The following is a 17,022-nucleotide window of genomic DNA, read 5'->3' as shown; positions in this document are numbered from 1 at the left end:
CTCGCTCGCACCGACTCCCCTTCAAACACACTCGTTCGCTTCGTATTTTCGTATTTGGCTGTAGCTGTACTGCGGTCTATAGCTCTACGGCTCTACAGAGCGAGATACAGGCAAGCGAAAAACAGGCGGCACTAGTCGACTCGATGGGTGCGCTTTTGCGTTGCGCAAAGATTTCGTTGGCTGTCTGCTACTTTCCTCGATTAGATAAGGCACTTTGCAACCCACATCTGATGTCACTTCGCTGATGTCCGATTATTGAAATTTTACACTTCCTTGTACTCCCATGATTGATACCTTAATTTAGTTTTTTTAAGTTTGTATATTTTAATTTTTTTAATCATAAAATTTTTTTTTTAATAATTTGCAATTTAATCTGAATCATATTCAGGCTTTTTTCTAATTGTTTAAATAGGTTATATTTTAAATTCACACTTATTCATCTAGATACATATTTAAAATTGCTGCTATTGAACCCAGTCAGACTTGTTTTTGATTTAATGTATAATTAATAAATTATAATTAATTAATTAATTATATAATTAATTATATTATAATTTTTACTCACGTAAATATTTTTTACGTACAATTAGCAATTCTTAGTTGAACAAACAAATTTCATGACACAAATTCCCAAAAAAAAATTCCATGGTACAAAACCCAAAAAAATGTATGTACATAGGTACATTGGTAGGATTTAATCCTATTATAAGATAATTTATTAGAAATCATGACATGTATTACTAGATTTTACTTATTAATTGAAAAAACGAAGGGCTTTTTTGATAAATAATTTTATTACATGAGGTGATAATATACAAAATTTTATTTGTAATAAAAATTTTATAAATAAGTCGAAGTAAAATATATATTTTTTAATTTAAAATGCCTGAAACCAAGTGTTTATTTTAAAAGTTGCAATTTATAGGAGCATTTTGTTTGCAAGCACCTTTACATTCGTAGTACGCTGCATGCTACTATGAAAACTATGCACAGATTGAATTGCTTTCTTGCAGTTAATACGTTAAATTTCATGATTAGAGATAACAAATCGAAAACGTTTAAATGCCATTTACAGAAACAATATACTAACCACATAGTGGCATACTCAGCTTATCCAATGTTAGTTAGAAAATATTTAAATTTGAACTAAAAACCAAAGATGTATCTTAAAAATTAGTATATTTTTCCAAATAAAGCCCAAAAATTAGCATTTTGAAATATAAAATCGAAAAACCTTAAATGCCATTAGTAAGATATATATTTTCTTAATTCTTCCTCATACCCAGTTTACCCCATTTTAGTGGTAAAACCTTCCAAAATTCAGCTGAAAAGCAAAAGATACTTTACGAAAACAGGCAGGCCAAAGCGAATCGCAGGCCAGGCAGGCCAGACCAAGACCAAAAGCAAAAGCAAGACCAGGCGGCCATCATGTTCATTGCTCTGACTCTGCGCTCTTGCCGTTGATATACCTCCACCCCTCCCCCCTTCACAACAGCACCCCCCTCTTGGGCCCTCTCATCCATCTGCCCTGGCCGCCTGTACCACTGCTGTGTGCCTGTACTGTGTCCGTGTGCTCTCACACAGTGGCGAACGAGCGAACGAACGAACACAGCAGAGACGCACACAGTGGCGGGCTCGCCAGCCAGGCCAGATACACGGATACACGGACAGGGGCGCTCCGTATCTGTGTGAGCTGGCAAACGGGCAAACGAGCGGCGAAAACAGCGAGGCGCACACATACAAATGCAGAATGGCCTGCCTGCGTTTGCGTCGTACTCGTACTCGAGCTACATGGCGTACGTATGGATGGCCGTATGGCTCTGGGCCTCTGGCATTCACTCTACGCTGTGTATTTCATATTCCAAAGGCAAAAGCTGTACTACGTACGCTCAAGCGACTTGCGTTTTTTCAGTGGAAGAAAATTTTATACAGTGAACAGGCAAGCGAAGGCAGAGCCAACCAGCCAACGAGCCAGCCAGCAGTCAGCAGTGCACCAGAGCATTAGTACCAAAACTGAACTAAGATTTCGATTTGGCTGCAATTAAAACGCAAATTACGCGACTTTTTCGTACGGGTGAGTGTCAAGTGCTTCACTACGATTGATTCGCCATTGTCTCAACTTAATTATCTGGCCAAGAAATAGCGCCACGGTGGCCATTTATTATATAAATTTTGCTAAATAAACTAAACGACCCAATTTTTGCGGTGCGGCGTGGGTTATACACTTCTCTACTGATACTTTGGGGGCCCACATAGAGCTATACGGCGCTGGCATGGCTTTCGCCTTTTGGTTAGGTGGCTTTCGTCCACATCGTGCTCGTATTGAATTGAAATTTTGAATGGAGGGCGCGCGCGAAATATTGACGGTTATTTTTTGAAATGCAGCTGCGTTGTGGGTGAGCCGATTCCGTTAGCTGATTACTCAATCGATTGGAATGTAAATGTCAAATCAATATTCTAGGTTAAATCAATGTTTTATTTTGGACAAAAAAAAAACGGTAAAGTCTTACAATTAGCTTTGGTCACAAAAAGAAGTTTCAATTGGTTACAATGCCGAAAACATAGAATATGGTAGGGATTGGTGTATGGAAGTGCGTTATTTTTTAATTTTTGCGGGACGAGGGGGCGGTACAGGTGGGCGGCAGTGACGACGTTTTTGACGAGCTGTGGGGTATTAAATAGGTTGAGAGGAGAGGGGAAGAGAGGGGGTCGGAGAGGGGGGAAGCGGCGCCGCCAAATACTACTGGCAATTCGTTCTCGCAGCTCCATGCTTTTTATATGAACAAACAGGGTACAGTCGCGGCAAAAATAGTCGGAACATGCGCGTCTTAGTAAATAGGAGGGTGTTTGTTATAAGATAAACATAAGTAGCGTTCAAATTAGTTGTATTTTAAAGAAAAATAACTTTTTAAAAACTCTTAAAATTTAAAAATATATTGTTTCTTTTGTAATCTTCATAAAACTGAATTTCATCAGCCTTGAGGCTCATATCTCAGCTCGTAAATAATTAAATTTAATTGGTGTGAAAGGCATTTTCAATATTCCGTGCCCTTACTGTGCATGCGCTGTACTAGCTACGTGCCTCTCCAACGGCCCAACTTTCCGGCCCACCAGTGTAACGACCACGCAAATGAGCCGCCTCACCGGAGCCGTACACACCCGACGGCCCGCCACTGTGCGCATACAGTCGCCTACCCCCGATTCGCCCTGTATGCCGTTCGTTGGCTCGTTGGATGTATGGCTGGGTTGTTCGACTCTCAGATACAGATACTTTGCCTTGCCTGCCTGCCTGCCTGTACGTACGTACTCCCCGTGCTATTTGATGGTCTCGCTGTTCGTCGTTTTGCCTTTGCTCTTGCTTTTGCCTTTGCTGTGTGCTGTGCTGTGCTGCTCTGCTCCGCCCCTCTCCTCTCTCCGCCCCTCCTCGTCTCTGCTCTGCTCTGCGTTTCGGTTTCGGTTCGGTTTGGTTGGGTTTCTGCTGTATTCAGCTTGTATAGCCATTGCCTGGTACAGCTGCTTCAGTTGAATTTCAGTTCAGTTCGCTTGCCTATAGACGCTCGCAGTACCAGTACGTTTCAGTCAGTTCAGTTCGTTCAGTCTCAGTTCAGTTCGTGCGAGGCGATTTTCACAGGCAGTAGTAGTGGCAGCAGCAGCAGTACAAGTAGCTGCAGACCCAGTCCCAGTCCCATTGCCAGTGCCAGTGCCAGTATCCAATCCAGTACAAGTAGCTGGACGACCGGGCCAAGAAGAGTGAAGTAAAAACCAGCGAACAAGCCAAAGTACGTACGTAGATATCGCAATACGAGTATTTTTCATACGATTTTTGCACTCTGCTGGCCAAGCGCATTTACACTCGTCGTCAAATTAATCGGCCAGGCATTAATCTCTTATTCAAGTGAAATCATGTGCCCGAATTATTGTTTGTTCGGTTATTTATTTAACTAATTAATCGCTGTTAGTGAGTGTTTTGTTGGGTTACAGGGTTTTTATTGAGAAAATAGTTTCTGAGCTCTTACAGAATCGAAATCACGTGCTGAAAGATATTCAGTGCGGTTTTGCGTTATTTGTGGGTGTTGCGCGATTAAATTTTTTTCTATCCTTAATAGGATTAATATAATGTGTGTTTAAGTGTGCTTTTAGTATTATAATTTGGGGGAATACATCCTTTTATTGCATATTTGAGGAATTTAAATTTAATACAATAATTTTTTATTAGGTCTAAGTTAAAGTGATTACATTTTAAATGTTTGAAAGAGTGTTTATGTGTTAATAAATACTAATACCTGAAAATATTTAATTTAATCATCATCCAGAAATATATTGCATTGGTCAGTGTTTTTAATTGTAAATGTGAAAATACAAACTATGTATATATAAATTTGAGTAGATGTTGTTATCAGCACATAAACTATTTATTAAAGACACTCGGTCGAAATCTTTTCATAATCTCCCAAACAAGTTACAGCAAATTAATTACATTGTTTGTATTGAAGTGGCATATGAAATTTTTTTTGTTTTGAAATATATTAGGTTGTCAAAAAAGTCTTGCGGTATTTTCGCTAGTTGGCGCTGAAGGTCATACTATACCTTTTTGGAAAGCTCAATTCACGCGCTAACACGTGTTTGATTGATTGTCTTTTCTTTTAAGTCGTTCGTTAGTTATAGCGTCGCAATCATGGAGCAAAATAAAGAGAAAATACGGCATATTTTACAGTACTACTACGATATTGGCAAAAATGCATCTCAAGCCGCCAATAAAATTTGTGCAGTTTATGGACCCGATACAGTTTCCATTTCCACCGCACAACGATGGTTTCAACGTTTTCGTGCTGGTGCAGAGGTGGTCGAAGATGCGCCACGCTCCGGAAGGCCTGTCGTCGAAAATTGCGATAAAATTGCTGAATTGGTCGAAAGAGACCGGCATAGTAGCAGCCGTAGCATCGGTCAAGAGCTGGGCATGAGTCATCAAACCGTTATTAACCATTTGAAGAAGCTTGGAGTCACTAAGAAGTTTGATGTATGGGTGCCACACGAATTGACCCGAAAAAACGTCTTTGACCGTATCGACGCCTGCGAATCGCTTCTAAATCGCAACAAAATCGACCCGTTTTTGAAGAGTATTGTGACTGGCGATGAAAAGTGGATAACTTACGATAACGTAAGCCGCAAACGGTCGCGGTCGAAAAGCGGTGAAGCGGCCCAGACGGTGGCCAAGCCTGGATTGACGGCCAGGAAGGTTCTTCTGTGTGTTTGGTGGGATTGGCAGGGAATGATCTACTATGAGCTGCTCCCCTATGGCCAAACGCTCAATTCGGACCTGTACTGCCAACAACTGGACCGCTTGAATGCAGCACTCATGCAGAAGAGGCCATTTTTAAGCGAAAGTGGTCGAATTTTTTTCCATCAGGACAACGCCAGGCCACACACATCTTTGGTGACGCGCCAGAAGCTCCGGGAGCTTGGATGGGAGGTTCTTTTGCATCCACCGTATAGTCCGGATCTTGCACCAAGTGATTACCACCTATTTCCTTCCATGGCGAACGCGCTTGGTAATCTGAAGTTGGACACAAGAGAGTCCTGTGAAAATTGGCTCTCCGAATTTTTTGCCAATAGGGGAGCGAGCTTCTATAAGAAGGGCATTATGAGTTTGGCATCTCGTTGGGAACTCGTCATCGAACAAAACGGCGCATATTTGACTTCAATCGCATTATTATAACCAATTTTATGAAGAATTGAAATTAAAAAAAAAAAAATACCGCAAGACTTTTTTGACAACCTTATATAATGTCTGTTTATTTAAGTGGCATATGACAAATTTGTTGTTATTATATAGTTGTTGTTTTTTTTTTTCAAAAGATTTTACAAAATTATAGTGTATGCAAAGTGTGTAGGTTGTTTATCAGTTCAAATTGTTTACTGTTTTTTTTTTAATTATTATACGCTATCGATCAAAGTTCTGTTTGGCCAGTGTAGTTTGTTGTCTCAACCGTTGAGTGCGAAACATTTCGCAGTGCAAGTCACTTTCTGGCGCACCTGCTCGTTGGGGCTTTTGATTTCTGATCGGCTTTGGGTCTCACCTTCGGGAAATGGCCACCCGCTGTCCACCCACCTGTCGCCATCTGCGGCTTCTCTTGGTCTCAGCCGCTTTCCTTGGCATTTTCCACTTGGTTCTGGCTGGACGGCCCGGCTTATCCTGTTTTCCTGAGTGGGCAAGTGGGACTTTTGCTTTCCTCCACTGTTGTCACATGATTAATTAGGGCTTTCAGTCATGTCATCCAGAAGTATACTTAATACAAAATAGTTTAAACTCCAACGATATCCTTTCTGGCTCAAGGACCTTAGTTGATCTTAACTGATCTTTACCAAGGTCTAGCTGATTATCCATATTTTTATGTTTCCTAGGCGGCGTTTGATTGTTATTTTTGTTACGTTCTGTTTTGTCTGACGCGCGCGTGTTTTGTTGTTACTTTTTAGCGCTTTGCGTGCTGCACTCTCGAGTGCAAACTAAAAATGGCGCCAAAAGTTTTGTCATTCAGTCCCCCCACTGACTCACACATCCAGAAAAAAAACGCACACCGATAAGGAGCGGGAGAGCGCGATAGAGCGGCAAAGCTTCTCGAGGGCATTTACAGTTACAAAGCTTATTTCGCGCCACTTTTGTGCTGGTTCCTAATCGAATACTATACTAATACGACCACGACCACGATAATATGTCTAATCTGTGGGGCGATAACCGGGCCCAAAGCGGCAATTGTGCTGCTTTTCGTTAAAGTCACCGGCGATCGTACATTTTCCCGCTCTTTTCTCAGATTTGCGATATCAGGCAAAGCTCTCTTTCGTGATCCATATCCACTGTTAATGGGGGGTTATCATTGCACTCTGGTGAAAAGTAATATTTATAAACTAGCGTTTATAAATGCTTAAGGTTCGAGGCTATTTTTCAGTAGTTGCGATAATTTATTTGTGATTAAAAAGAATCCAGAATAATGACTTCCTAGTTAAATGACTCATAAAAATCTTTCAAAAATCTTTTGCGACATGCTATAACTATGACAATTATAAATGTGATTTAGTGAAGATTCGTACATCCAAAACAAAAATTATTTATTGCTGCAGTTATGAAAGACTTTATTCAAAAATGTAAAGTTGTTAGTTTAATCAACTAACTTCAAATAACAATATGTGAAATGCAATAATAAACCATAGCGCCATCTAGCGTGCCATTTTTGTGATGATTCATCATAATGTTGACCTACCTACCCTTTGATTTTTGCCCCGACTGTACTGTACACTGCTCGAAATCAGTGATACAGAAATAAGGGCCGTTAAACGAGGGCATTATCAGCATTATGTATTCCCTCGTTAAAAGTCACCACTGTGCGTTCCACGCTCTCCAGCGAAAACACATAGAGGCAGTTGCTTTCGGGCATCCAGTGCGCAAATCCCTGGGAAAGTATCTACCCTAAAATGCTGGTTCTGCGCACAAGCTTCGTGCTGCAGGCAAGCCAATATTTCGTTGAATATGGTATGCCTGGGTGGCTGGGTGGTTGGGTGGTTCGATGGTGGTTCTTTGGCTAGGTGGTTGCTATTTGTACTGGTGGTGCTGCATGGAAATGCTCTCCTCCGGACGGAGGCATTAAAAACACACGCCATAAACACATACAGTCGACCAGATAAGCGTTGTCAGTTTTCTCTCAGTTGACGTCAACGCCGCTGCTTCAGTCGCTGTCTCTGCCTCAGTCTCTGCCGCTGCTGCAGTCATTGCCGCTGCCCCAGTCGACGTCTACTTTTCAATTTTAGATCGACAAAATGTCAGTTGTTTTCCACTGAAAGGCTTTACGGTTTTTTGCAGCTCCTTATTTTGTATTCCGTTTAATGTCCTTTGTGCGCCTTTTGTGTGGGTTCTGTTTGCCGTTAGTCTGGCATTTCATTATGCCATATGCACAAGCGGTGGTCGCAACACGTTGCGTATGCGTAATCTGCCGTGCCAGTGCTGCCCACATTGCGTATGCGTAATGCTGAGAAATAATTTAACAATACGGATGGTTTGGCACATAATTATAGGGAGTTATGAATTGAAATGATAAACGGAAAGGGATTTTGACTTTGACAATTGAAGTCTATAAATATGGATGTAAGTTAAAAATAGATTTGCATCTTTACTTCCTACTTGAGTTTTGTAACTTTTAATAATTTTGTTTGATGTAACCTCTTTAAGTAGCAAAATATGGAAAGTTTTTCTTATTTCACTTGTTTGTTCTTTTATTTATTTTTTACAAATATTTTGTATAATGTTAGCATATGGTTCTTCCTATTTGTTATATTTTAATTTACCCCTGACAATTTGAAAATGTTTTCACTTTGTTGGTTGCGCCTGCAGAGGAAACCCCAAGCTCGTAGCGCAGAACAACAGATACAGATGTACTTACCACCAACCAACTATGCACATACACAGACGGGAAATGGTTTTCGCTTTCGATTTTCTAGGAGGACCCCCTCCTTGCCGAAAGATATTCGTGTGATGTATATGCATACATACAGGGAAACTGGGGGAAGGGGAAGGTGGAGTCCTGGCTGCATCACGTGTTGCCGCAATGTGCAATGCCCCGCCATCATCCATCCATCCGTCTATCGCATCCTGTGGATGCGTGTGTCTGTGGCCGCGTTCAACTAGCAACCATTTTGCCGCCGTTTTCCTGTTGCTCCTGGACACAGGACACGCAGCTATATACGTATATATGTAGAGTTTCTGCGGGGATGTGCTCCCTCCCTCTTTCCTCTTTCCCCTTTCCCCTCTCCTCTTCCCCATTCACCGTTGGCCAAACGAGGATGTTGTGCAATGGTGGCCGCCGCCTGATTGATGCGCCACAAACTACACACCCGTCTCCCACTTTTGCTCTTCAGGCTGCAGATTCCTTCGCTTTCGAGTCGTTTGTTAACCCAATTCACGTCGTTATGCTCCTCCGCAACTCCGACTGCTCCTCCGACTGCTCAACACCCATTTGCCCCTTTTCTCTGTGCCTGTCGATGTCTCGTGCATTTTGCGCTGAATTCTGGATTTGGGTCAAGTGCATGGCTCATGGCTGTTGTTTCTGTTATCGTTGTTGTTGTTGTTTAAGGGGGGCAGATTGTCGTCATCGTTGTCGCTTCATTTGCATGCCATCTCCCAGCTGATTTGCGTCTAGGCTTGCGAAGGCGATAAAAAAGGAGTGTTGGTTGAATCGTGGGTTCACCGGCCGTGCACCGAAATCCTTTGAGTCATCGACCTCTGCGGCATGTACAGCATTTAAATGGCGGTACATACATATGTACATACATATGTACAAGAAATCGACACCCACAATTAATTGGAAATATTCCTGCCATAAATAGCCATTATGTAGGGGGGCCTATATAAAGCCGCAAGGATTATGTATTAAAAGTATTTCATTCCAATAGCTTACGCGGGGCGCGAGTGGGCCTAAAAGGGGCGTGGGCTTAAGGCCAGGGGTCGTATCTGTGCGTCGGTGTACAGCCAGGCATATTTAATTAATGCCGGTTTCTGCACGGCCCAAATTGCAATTATTGAATATTCAATCATTTGAGACTGGACAGCAAAAGAAAAACATATGTGATTTTAATAAAAGCTACAAATTTTTATTATGTTCCTGTTGTCTTTAAATTAACAATTTAATTGAAGCCTTGAGCAAATTAAATTTTATTTGAATTAAATTCAAAATTAGGCATTATTGTTATGCTGCGACAATTTAAGAGACAGATAATTTTCTTTAAACCAAATAAATATAATACAATTGCTTATCACTAGCTTGTAAGGATTATTATATATTCCAAACTTACTAAGTATTTTTAATTTTTATTTCAGCTGCTTAATTGCTCAGCCCTCACATTTCCCTTGGGTCAAGTCAAGTCAAACCAGAAACAAACATGAGTGGAGATCGCCCGAAGCGTCCCCTTTCGGCCTACATGCTGTGGCTGAACGAGACCCGCGAACAGATCAAGAAGGATAACCCCGGCAGCAAGGTAACAGACATCGCCAAAAGGGGCGGCGAACTTTGGCGCGGACTGAAGGATAAGACCGTAAGTTGATTGATCGAAACGATGCATATAGCAACTCGATTATTAAATCCTTAATTTATTTATTAACAGGAGTGGGAACAGAAGGCCATCAAGATGAAGGAGGAGTACAACAAGGCGGTGAAGGAGTACGAGGCCAATGGCGGCACCGATTCGGGAGCGCCCAAGAAGCGAAAGAAGGCGGCCGCCAAGCCCGCCAAGAAGGCCAAGAAGAAAGAGTCCTCCGAGGAGGAGGAGGAGGACGAGAGCGAGTAGGCAGTTGCATCCTCCGCACTGGGCAACGTTTTTCTGCATAAGTTTTAAAATACATTTTATTAATGTAATTTTTTAAGTGACAAAAAGAAAACCCACAAAAATGAAAACCAACAAAAAACTACAAAAAAACCTAATTAAAAAAATCTCAAAAAAAAATATGAAAAAAAACACAAAAAAATGTATTAAGACCTTAAATCTTTAAATATGCACTAAATCCATAAACATGAATACACACAGAGACACACACACACATGCCAATACACACAGGAACACACCACACAGCATAAACCATAAAACTAAGTTAAAGAAGTGAAGAAATCACACCCACATTATTTCCAGTCAACTGTTCTTTATATTCTAGGTTTGTACGTATAAATGTATCTATATGTATGACACTCTTCTTAAAAAACACATGCAGCCCACTGCCCCCATTGGGGGATTCCCCGCGCCCCTTTAGCCACTTTCGATTGCATCAAGTTATTTGAATTTTGAGTCCCTCGATTCGAAAGCAAAAAGTTATATATATATACATACATTTTAAACTATATACATAAATATATATTTAAATATATATTATGTAATTTAAAAATGGCAAAAACAAAAAACCAATATTACAAATATGTAATTGTGAATGTAGAGCTGAATGGAATATTTAAAAAAAAAATATATAAAAAATTGTGAAAACTCAAGGCTTGGATGTGTCTTTTTTGGGTCTGTTTGGGAATTGGCTTCGAAAGCTTTTCATTTGGAGGAAACTTGAATATGGAGAAGCTTTGAATGGTTCAAGTTGGTAAAAGCTTTTTATAATATAGTAAGGATTTAAAAAATATAATTTAACTTTTAAGGTTTAAAAGGCTTTCTAATAAAATATTAAGATATATATGGAAATATACTTAAAATGTTATTCTGGAAGCAAACTACATACCTATTTTACAAATTTAACTTATTTGTGGGCTTTTGAACCACTGTATTTGTATCAAGCAAAGGGCGCCTGCGTTAAATTTGTTTGGACTAACTATATGGACATCCCGCGTTTCGCTGACCAGTTCATCTTCCTCTGCAACGACGGTGGGCGACTTTCTGTCTAGGATAGAGGTCCTCTATAAAGACCATCCTTTACCCAAGGAGCAGGAAAAATTAATTTCTTATTATTATAACCAACAAATTGGAGTTGAAGCCTGGAAAACTAAGACAACAAGTCAGTGGCTAACTGATTACCTGAAAAAGCACAGGTAAATTTTCCACCTATTTTCAACCACCTGTTGAGCTTCGTTATCAGCAGCAAAGGAAAAACCGACCTGAGGAAAAACAAAGAAGAGCACACTCCAAGTTGCAACAGCTGGAAAAATCAATAGTGCGTACAGCATATGGATAGTCAACGTAATAAACTAAGTAGATAGCACTCGATAAGGTCAAGTGCATTGCGATTTGCGTGTCCACTCAGAACACACATTAATCATACGCCATGTGCAACACGCACGAAACTAAACTCGTTCCGTTCACCCTGCTTAATTACAGACTAAGAGGCAAGGCTAACGACCCTGAACCCTCCGCTGACACTGAACTTGCCCCATCGCAAGTCGGTCAACAAAATATGTCCAGCATGGCACGTTTTCGCAAGGTAGGCTATAAAATGGTTATTGTTTGTGGTGGTTTGATTAGGGGAATGGCTCCTGTTTAAATACTCAATGGATTGAAACAATAAGTTTGAAATGGTATAGAATATCAGTTGGTTATTTATAGTTATTTCTAAGAACAGAAATTAAAAGGTAGAGCTACAGAAATGCACAATGAATAAGATTAATAGAATATACAAAAAGTTAATTAACAGATTTAAACCGCTCCAGATATTTTATATTGAGAAACTCTTATATACTTTATATACTTTATATGAGATTCTTGAGGCAGAATTGTTTGTATTATCAATAAATGTTTTGAAGTTTAGGTATCATTTTCAGTGTTAGATTAAGACCTTATTTTCCAAGTATTTATTTATTTACATGTTTTAAAAATACGAACTTTTTAGAATGTGAAAGTAGTTAATATTAACTTTATTACCAAAGCTATATCTCAGTAAAGATCTAGCCAAAGTTCAAGGTGGGACTTCAGTTCAAGGTTTAATTTGTAAAGTCTGCTATTTGAACCGGCGACCCTTTAGGTTAACTCTCCTTAGTATCAATATATCAGATGGTTAGTTCGATAGATGAGCTTTTGGCGTTTTTTCTGGCCAAATGCCGTTGTGCGGGTGGCTCTAAGCAATTACCATGCGAATCACACTCCATGCCGCCCGTTTTTGTTGTTTTTATTGCATTTGCGTGCTGGTTCGCCTTGTTTTTATTTATTTCTAAAAACCGACCCTCAATCGACTGAACGTGCGGCTCATTCATTCATTTGCAGTTGAGTCGCCAAAGCGAGGAGCTCGAACCCGAGGCAAGTGCATCTTTATTGAAGTCATCTCCGAATATTTTGGAGAACTTTGCCTACGACGAGTTCCAGTCGCTGCAGCAGAAGCACCCGATCCTCAAGCGGATGGCCACCTCTCCCAGCAACGGGCATTCTGGATCCCAGAGCAGCTCCTCCTCTTCATCGGCGAAGAAGGAGCCCAAATTCTGCGATACCCTGGAACGACATGCTTTCATGAGGAATGTGATCAACCAACAGCCGGAAAGTGTACGCCGGTACTCGAGTCCGGGTGAAAAGGAGGCGCAGGTGCGGAAAAGTCTGGAGGAGATCACCAAGGATCTCAAGGAGATCGAGCAGTTTGTCAGTGCCACCGAGGAGTTAATGCAGAAGGAGAAGGAACAGGAGCAGATCCTGTACTCCAACAAGGAGAACAAGTGCCCGAGTCCCGTGAAAAGGGTCACCTATAAAATAAATGCGGTTAAAGCTCCTCTGAGAAGACATCGTCCGGGAAGTCCGAGGTTCTATCACTCCAGATTGTATTTCAGGAATGGTAAAATCGGATGTGTGGACTCCACGGAGCATCAGAACAATGTGGGTGCCACTCATGCTTTGGTTAAGCACATTCTGCATCATGAGAAGCCTCTTGTCAGTCCGGATAGTGTGAGGCGAGTCCTCGAACAGGAGAACTTCGAAATGGTTCCACTACCAGGAGAAGTTCCCGAAATCGTTCCCGATCCAATTGCCATTCAGCGAGCAGAGGAACTGGCAGCAGCCACTGGTCAAGTGGTTCTACCCAAGGAGGAGGAGGACGAGGAGGAATCACCACTCCACCAAGCTGAAACCCATCCGATTATCGACGAGGACGAACAGGATGTGCAGATCTGTTACAACGAATCGCCGGAACTGCAAAACGAGGATCGCAATGAGCGAGCTCAGCGAACTCCTTCTATAAATGAAAGTGAAATAGTGGCAGTTGATGAACCGGAAACGGATATGGATCTGGAGCACCGGAAACCAAGCTCCGCTGGCAGTCTAGATTCCCAGGGCCAGCAGTTCCTTCGCGATCAAGTTCGCCATCTCGTTCGTCGCTTTACAGCCAGAGCAAATAAGGTTAAATCTCGGATCGAACTACCACCGACTCCTTCCTCCAGCAGCACTGCAAGTTCACCATCTCCTCCGCCAACCAAGAGTCTGCATCCTTCGCCACAGCACAAGGTGCGTTTGGTGCCAGCTGGGCAATCTCCCCATCGAGGAAGACTCTTCGAGGCGGATACTCCTCGATCGAATGTGTGGCTTTGTTCCAGTTTGTGCGGAGCCAATAACGATGAGCGCACCTTGGATCCCCAGGGAAAGATCTACATCTCCTGGCTTTGTGTGGTGTCACTATCGTTCCTCTATAATGCCTGGGTCATCCCTTTGCGGGCCTCGTTTCCCTTCCAAACCAAGGAGAACACAAACATTTGGTTGGCCTGCGACTTCTGTGCCGATATTGTGTATCTACTGGATGTAGTTTTCTTTAAACATCGAGTTATGTATCTTTTCGAGGGATTTTGGGTGAAGAACAAAAATTTGACAAGGAAGAATTACATGAGGAAATTGCAATTTAAGGTGGGTATGCGTCACAATTGATTACAATACTTTCTAAATGAGTAAATGAGGTTTTATCTAACTTCAGCTGGATCTTCTTGCTCTGCTTCCCTTGGAGCTTTTATATCTAAAACTTGGAACTGGTGCTGTTTGGTTGCGATTTCCCAGGTTCTTTAAGATCCAAAGCTTCTGGGAAGTGTTTCGCCTTTTGGATCGCGTCATATCATCACCGCATTTCGTAGGTTTACACTTCTAATCAAAATCCAAATAACTAACATTGTAACTTCATTTTCTTAGGTGCGTGTGGCCAGAACTTTAACCTACATGCTTTACATGATTCACATCACAGCTGCTTTGTATTATGCCTACAGTGACTACCAGGGATTGGGAAAGAATCGATGGGTCTTCAGTGGCAAAGGTCATCCTTATGTAAGGTGCTTTGCTTTTGCCACCAAGACGGCCACCTCGATAGGAAAGAATCCAAAACCAGAACGACAAGGGGAATACGTTTTCATGACGGTTGCCTGGTTAATGGGCGTCTTTGTCTTCGCTTTGCTTATCGGTCAAATCAGGGATATTATATCCACAGCCACTCGAAATAAGCATGAGTATCGTCAGCTGGAGGATGAGACTTTGGAGTACATGCGACGCCTAAACCTTTCGCAGGAAGTGCAGTCAAGGGTCAAAATGTGGTTCCAGTTCACTTGGGAACAACAGCGTACTTTGGGTAAGTAGAACTTTTATAAACTATAGAATGGCTTATGTAATTTAATTACTAATTTTTAGACGAGTCCAACATCCTGGATGCTTTGCCCATCAACCTAAAAACCGACATCGCTATCTCCGTGCACATCCAAACCTTGTCCAAAGTTCAACTCTTTGCTGATTGCGAAGAGGCTTTGCTTAGAGATCTTGTCTTGAAATTGAGAGCCGTAACCTTTTTGCCTGGAGATTTTGTTTGTCGCAAGGGTGAGGTTGGCAGAGAGATGTATATCGTGAAGCTGGGACAAGTCCAAGTGATGGGAGGTCCTGGTAGCGATGTAGTCCTCGCCACTTTAACCGAAGGCTCCGTTTTCGGTGAAATAAGTTTGCTGGGAATCAATGGAGCTGATCGCAGAACAGCAGATGTGCGATCAAAGGGATATTCCAACTTGTTCGTGCTGTTGAAATCCGATTTAAACGAGGTCATTGCATACTATCCAAACGCGCAGGCAATTCTCAAAAAGCGAGCTCGCCAACTGATGAGGAAAAATGCAGCCAGGGAGCGCGAAGAGGAGCGAGAAAGAGCACGCAGTGCCCTTCAGGCGGATGTGGTTATTGGTAACCCAAAAACACCGGAAACCCCACCGAAACTTCTACAGACAGTCATCCAAGCACTACCATTTGAATCCCCTGCTGTGGTTCTCATCACCAGAGGTTCGAAGAGAATGCGACGCAAACGTCAATCGCTGCAGATGGAAACCATTGTGGAGCCGAAAATGGAGATCACAGGCGGCGCCGAATCGCTGGATCAGAAGAGCTTAAAACCGGGTCGCTGCTCACCAGATTTGCTCTCTTCCATTCAGCAGGAGCTTAAGTCGAAGCACAAATTTATCAACCTCACTGATTCCGAGAAGGCGTTGATCAGCCAATCGGCGAACAATTCGCTGGAGGACATGAAGGTCGTGGATCTCTAAGATTTCATAGCCAATTTCATAGTATTTGTCTAATTATTGTAACAAAATATTCTGCGATATAAACAGTGTGTGTATAACAATTTCGGCTTCTCACTAACTAATTTTTCGATTCAAAGGCAGCCAGCACCGCTTCTACAATTGTGGGAACCTCAGCCATAGCACCATTTCCAGTATCCCCGCACATAAGAGTTTTGGAGATGCAGGGAATCTCCTTGTAACCCCAACTGGTCAGCTTATCGATCTGCTCTCGGGTTATCGGATGGTCGTACATGCGAGTATTCATCGCAGGGGCGAAAAGAAGTGGTTTCTTAAGATCCCAGGCACGCACTACGCACATAACGATATTATCGCAAATCCCCTGTCATAAAATAGAGATACAGAGTTATAGGGGTGTATAAAAAAATTTCACAATTTGGGTTTACATTACCGTGGCCATTTTAGAGAGGGAATTGGCGCTGAGGGGGGCTATTACTAAAATATCCGCCCATTTTCCTAGGTCAATATGCAAGACGGGATCACCTCGCTTGTTCCAGTTTATCCACTCATCGCGATTGTGGTAAATGGGTACTAAAAACGAAAATACAATTAAAAGACTTCTGCTTCAAAATTATTTTTATGAAAATATTTCAATTTTCTCGTGGTTAGGTTTTTAGCAAATTTAATTAATTAACATTAATTAGTAGTTAGGTTTCGCTTATCATGTTTTGTAAATGCTTGTCATGTTTTTCATATTTTGTTAAGTTCAACTAATTATAAAGTCCATATTAGTTAATTTAGTAATTGTTTTTTTCTTTTTGATCTCTCAGTTATAAATAAAAGATCTGAGTTCACTTTGACTACCCACCATTTTCAGGTATTTGCTCCAATTCAAAGAAATGCTTGGCCGACTCGGTGATAAGGATTTTCAGGTGAAATTTAAAGGGCAGGTTCTCATCGGAAAGTTCCCTGACTATCTGGGCTATCTTAATGGTGGCCACACTTCCTGTGGCCGCTATCATCACATTGCGTTCGGGTTTCATGGTAAATT

General features: G+C 41.6%; 3 protein-coding genes across 5 annotated transcripts; 2 read left to right on the top strand and 1 right to left on the bottom strand.

The window, feature by feature from the left end:
- The first annotated feature begins 1,842 nt into the window (after positions 1–1,842).
- LOC108096772 (high mobility group protein Z) lies at positions 1,843–11,018 on the top strand. 2 transcript variants are annotated; one of them, XM_017198648.2, is made up of 3 exons: positions 1,843–2,074; positions 9,863–10,077; positions 10,147–11,018. In XM_017198648.2, the coding sequence occupies exons 2-3, from the start codon at positions 9,925–9,927 to the stop codon at positions 10,327–10,329; spliced, it is 336 nt and encodes a 111-aa protein (XP_017054137.1). In that variant the 5' UTR covers positions 1,843–2,074; positions 9,863–9,924; the 3' UTR covers positions 10,330–11,018. The 2 variants fall into 2 exon arrangements, with proteins under 2 accessions (XP_017054137.1, XP_017054136.1); XM_017198647.2 differs by lacking the exon at positions 1,843–2,074 and adding an exon at positions 3,522–3,779.
- A 310-nt stretch (positions 11,019–11,328) lies between these two features.
- Positions 11,329–16,053, top strand: LOC108096770 (cyclic nucleotide-gated channel rod photoreceptor subunit alpha). Of its 2 annotated transcripts, none has more exons than XM_017198644.2 (6): positions 11,329–11,561; positions 11,848–11,950; positions 12,727–14,340; positions 14,408–14,557; positions 14,617–15,046; positions 15,106–16,053. In XM_017198644.2, exons 2-6 carry the CDS (start codon positions 11,924–11,926, stop codon positions 15,993–15,995), a joined length of 3,111 nt encoding a protein of 1,036 aa, XP_017054133.1. In that variant the 5' UTR covers positions 11,329–11,561; positions 11,848–11,923; the 3' UTR covers positions 15,996–16,053. The 2 variants fall into 2 exon arrangements, with proteins under 2 accessions (XP_017054133.1, XP_017054132.1); XM_017198643.2 differs by having other exon boundaries at positions 11,329–11,683.
- Positions 16,010–17,014, bottom strand: LOC108096771 (phosphopantothenoylcysteine decarboxylase). Its single transcript, XM_017198646.2, has 3 exons — positions 16,840–17,014; positions 16,423–16,562; positions 16,010–16,353 (listed from the first exon to the last, which is right to left on the bottom strand). Exons 1-3 carry the CDS (start codon positions 17,012–17,014, stop codon positions 16,093–16,095), a joined length of 576 nt encoding a protein of 191 aa, XP_017054135.1. The 3' UTR covers positions 16,010–16,092.
- Positions 17,015–17,022: the final 8 nt, after the last annotated feature.

The sequence above is a fragment of the Drosophila ficusphila genome, unplaced genomic scaffold, assembly GCF_018152265.1.
Source record: "Drosophila ficusphila isolate 14025-0441.05 unplaced genomic scaffold, ASM1815226v1 contig_414, whole genome shotgun sequence".
In the NCBI taxonomy this organism is placed as follows: Eukaryota; Metazoa; Arthropoda; class Insecta; order Diptera; family Drosophilidae; genus Drosophila; species Drosophila ficusphila.
This window is presented reverse-complemented; position numbering and strand designations above follow the sequence as displayed.

What these genes read in the sequence shown, in the direction of transcription:
- LOC108096770 (XM_017198644.2), top strand. Translation starts at nt 11,924, where the DNA reads ATGTCCAGCATGGCACGTTTTCGCAAG. An exon ending in GCATGGCACGTTTTCGCAAG is followed by an intron (nt 11,951 to 12,726) that starts GTAGGCTATAAA and finishes ATTCATTTGCAG; the next exon opens with TTGAGTCGCCAAAGCGAGGA. An exon ending in TGAGGAAATTGCAATTTAAG is followed by an intron (nt 14,341 to 14,407) that starts GTGGGTATGCGT and finishes ATCTAACTTCAG; the next exon opens with CTGGATCTTCTTGCTCTGCT.
- LOC108096772 (XM_017198648.2), top strand. Translation starts at nt 9,925, where the DNA reads ATGAGTGGAGATCGCCCGAAGCGTCCCCTTTCGGCCTACATGCTGTGG. An exon ending in GCGGACTGAAGGATAAGACC is followed by an intron (nt 10,078 to 10,146) that starts GTAAGTTGATTG and finishes ATTTATTAACAG; the next exon opens with GAGTGGGAACAGAAGGCCAT.
- LOC108096771 (XM_017198646.2), bottom strand. Translation starts at nt 17,014, where the DNA reads ATGAAACCCGAACGCAATGTGATGATAGCGGCCACAGGAAGTGTGGCC. An exon ending in GGAGCAAATACCTGAAAATG is followed by an intron (nt 16,563 to 16,839) that starts GTGGGTAGTCAA and finishes TTTCGTTTTTAG; the next exon opens with TACCCATTTACCACAATCGC. An exon ending in CCCTCTCTAAAATGGCCACG is followed by an intron (nt 16,354 to 16,422) that starts GTAATGTAAACC and finishes ATTTTATGACAG; the next exon opens with GGGATTTGCGATAATATCGT.